This window comes from Salvelinus sp. IW2-2015, linkage group LG37 (assembly GCF_002910315.2).
Source record: "Salvelinus sp. IW2-2015 linkage group LG37, ASM291031v2, whole genome shotgun sequence".
Lineage (NCBI taxonomy): Eukaryota > Metazoa > Chordata > Actinopteri > Salmoniformes > Salmonidae > Salvelinus > Salvelinus sp. IW2-2015.
In genome coordinates, this window is record NC_036876.1 from 5,692,377 (window position 1) to 5,696,210 (window position 3,834).

General features: G+C 40.9%; 1 protein-coding gene across 1 annotated transcript in view; it reads right to left on the minus strand.

Annotated features, from left to right (window-relative positions):
* Nucleotides 1-1,692: 1,692 nt before the first annotated feature.
* LOC111960171 (dnaJ homolog subfamily C member 3-like) overlaps nt 1,693-3,834 on the minus strand; it is a 9,190-nt gene continuing 7,048 nt past the window's right edge. Inside the window, exon 10 of the mRNA XM_023982068.3 lies at nt 1,693-1,748. Coding sequence (XP_023837836.1) covers nt 1,693-1,748 — 56 coding nt within the window. The remainder of the gene's footprint in view (nt 1,749-3,834) is intronic.

Below are 3,834 nucleotides of genomic sequence, written 5' to 3' on the forward strand. Positions count from 1 at the left end.
TAGTCCGGTTAAGAAATAGTTCCGAGTGACACAGTGGAACGCCACTGGAAGGTTCCTACAATTTCCTTGCGAAGGACAACACAAGTTGTTTAGACAACGAAGAGTGAGCAAAAATATAGCATGAATCTAATATATTGTTCCCGTTTTCTCTACGTGGCATGACATTGAATAACTTCGGCAAATGTCAACAATAGGTGGTTTCTTAAGTGAAACTTCAACCGGTCCCGTTGCTGGCCACCTCCTTCACTGATTCAAGCTGCCCTACATTTCTTTAGTGAAGTGCAGTTCGCGAACGGTTCATTCTTTTTGAACGATTCTTTTTACCGACTCGAGGTCATGATTCATTTTCTGAGTGATTTGTTCATTTTAGTCGTTAGTTTAACTTGCTAGTGCTGGCATCAATGAGTCCTACAGCGTAGGCTGGCTACACGCTCCTCCGGCACAGAAGCTCCAGAGACATGATCAAACCACCAACTGTCTGTCATATACGCGCAAAGAAATAGATCATGAGCATAGAGAAGACAAATACATATTTAGAACTGATCATTGATCTCATGGTGCAAAAAAATAATATATTATTGAACGTTATGACGGACACAGCGTTGTAGAACCAAAACATACACAGCCTCAGAGACATCTGCTCAACAAACCCGAACTCGAGAACGAATATTACGGGGGGCTGCAGTTCGCGAACGATATTGTGCTTATCACCCTCACGGCAGTCACGCAATACATTCCGCCAAGAGTCGTTCATAATCTAGTTCGGTTGCGACCATAACTAGACCTCGTTTCAAATGTATCATTCAATAAATAATATTTATTGTATGCCTAGAAATCAACAAATGTACATTGTTTAAAGCACACGTTTAAAAGTCTCAGTCACAAATTACAGCTCCATAAGCCCCCTTATGGCAGGGGCTCCAAAACTTTTTCACTCGGGCCCCCCTTCCAGCATTCGGGAACATCACGCACCCCTCTGCGCGCGCCACRTCTATTTCTATGGGCACAAGCACWGTTCATAACACAAACTGTTCACAYCCCTCTTGTTGGTGGAGAGAACTTTGCTGGTTTAAAGSTTATTTCCTGCAATTCTTCACATTTTGTCATGGGGTGCAAATAAAATGTTGCCGTTTTAAAGCAAATTTTCTTGCAATTCTATACATTGTGCCACGTCTAATGTGTATTCATGTAATATATGAGAAGCTAAAAAACCTCAATAATAATGGGCAAGTTCATCTGGACATTTCTGACAAGTTACAAATAGCTCTCTAAGATATGCAATGACTAACATGACAAGAGGAGCTGATGATGCACTACCCAGTTATGAAATTGCACCTTGAGATGTGAACGAGAGAGCAAAATTACATTCTACTATTAAGACTTTCAAGAGTAAGTTTAAAGACACCCCCCATGGTGAATGAGATGTGAACGAGAGGCTTGTAGAATCGTGACTCTTTCGAGTTTTCAGTTCATTATTCGCCAGTAGGGCAGTAGGGGGTCCTGTGTGCTCTGGTCATAAATGAAAGAAATGAGTCAAAAGATTCGTTCTCTGGACTGAACGAGTCGAAAATATCCGAGTCAGTAATAAGAGCCGAAACCATTACTAATTTATGTGCGGTGAATGGCCACTGGCCAGTCCTAGCAGTACACATCCTTGTTGCCTACAAACGTGGGGCGGTCTCATTGGTTGAACTATTTTAGCTCGTACACGAAACTCCCATGTCCTTGTATGGTACAGAATGCCGTCACTGCACATACAGTGGAAACACCAGAAATAAGCACACAAGGAAATTCATTGATAGGCCTACCCTATGTCTAATTTTCTGTGGTAGTAATAAACATATGTTTGACGATGTTCATTCCTTATTAGATACAAAAAAAAAATGAATTTGAGTATTTAAAGAGGAATTTTATTGGTTGGAATTATAAAAAACTAAAACAAACATTCAGAATGGCATATGACCACCACACCAGCAGTGTAGCCACGTGTAGGCCTTGGCCTACTCAGTTTGATCTCAGGCCTACCCAAAACATTTCCCAGAAATTATTTAATATAAATTGTGTTTTATCTAATTACATTTTTTAAACTAACGCATGTGAGATTTATTTTCTATTGGTAATTTTATTATAATGTAATTGGCTTCCGACTATTAGTTACATAAAAAAAAATAATCTTACCATAGTTTACCTCAACAATCTGGCAACGTCACGTGGCTAAACTTTGTAGCGCATAAGCTAGCAARCTCTACCATGCTAGCTTACTTGAATTGACTTACCAGCTAAGGTAATTTAGTAGTTCTAGCAATGACAAACCAAATGTCGATCGCTAGGTTTTWCAAAAAAAGATGTCTGGAGGAAAAGGAGTGTGTGCCATTAARTAATTTAGATCAATCTACTGATAGCTTCCAGAATGAGACATTAACAGGTGGCGACAGGATAGAAACAACCGCAATCGCCATCACAACCGCCAATGCYACGTTGAGCCAGGCATGCTTGCCTACCCCACCGTCTCCTCTCGTTCTTGATGCTGCGGGCGGGGGTGAACCTGCAGTAGGTCCACCGACAGATTTGTCTGCCGTTGATGAACCAGCAAAGTTCCCTTCAAGTATGATAAATGGCAAATCACGCTGCTTCTCTTCAAGRTGGTATGACTAGTTCGTGTGGATTGAGTACAGTAAAGCAAAAKATGCAATTYATTGTACGTTTTGTAGGCACTTTCCTGGGGCAAATGTCGAATTCATATTTATACAAGATGGATTTAAAAACTGGAAACTCACAAGAAATGCTTGTTGCAAACACGAGAATAGCAAATGRCATGCTAGTGCCCTKGCAAAATGTKMATCCTACAAGGCGACCCATGGGCCTAGAAGTTGTGGGACTGTGTTGAACCAAATACATGGTGATGCAAACATGGATTTTATAGAAAGAAACTATGCACATGTTAAAGTGGTCATAGATATTGTTCTAATGTGTGCAAAGCAGGATATTCTACTCAGAGGTCATAGAGAAATTGAAGAGGGCATCAATAAAGGTAACTTTTTAAGAAATCTTCAATTTCATCTCAAAGTATGACTCAGAAATACAAAACAGGCTTAATGAGCTACCTCACAATGCCACGCTTATTAGCCCCGAAATTCAGAACGAGTTGCTGGAGTGTGCAGCATCATTGTTACTGTGCAGGATAAAAGATGAAGTTCATTCTGCGCCTTCCACGTATTTTGCCATACTAGCAGATGAATATAAAGATCAATCTAAACGAGAACTTATTGCTGTGTGCATCCGATGCGTTTATGCTGGAATGATTAAAGAAAGAKCTGTTGGGTTTATGGAAACCGCTGACTTGTCTGTACAAGGAGTTTCTCGGAAAGTACTTGAAGTGTTGCAGCCCCTGGAGTTGGATCCCACTCTGTGTGGATTTTTGTTTCGATGGCACTTCAGTCATGTCAGGGAACAGAGGGGTACATGTCTTACTAAAGCAAACATTAAAGCAAGAAGTATATGTGCATTGCAACTCCCACCGTCTGAATTTGGTTTTGTGCACCGCGGCAAAAGTGTCGGGACTTGTCATTCCTTTTTTTGACACAGTAAACCAGCTACACACATTCATGAAGTGGATCCCACAGATGCTCGATTCATAGAAGTACAGAAAGAGTTGCATCCCAATAGACCATGTATCGAGCTAGAAAGATCCACGGATGTACGGTGGAGTTCAAAATCAGGGTCTGTGAGTAAAGTGCTGTTACTGCTAGATGTCATTTCATAGGTTCTTGCAGAGTTTTCAGAGGCTTGTGGACAAACCAAATTAGAAGCCGATGCCCTCTTACAACAAATCCA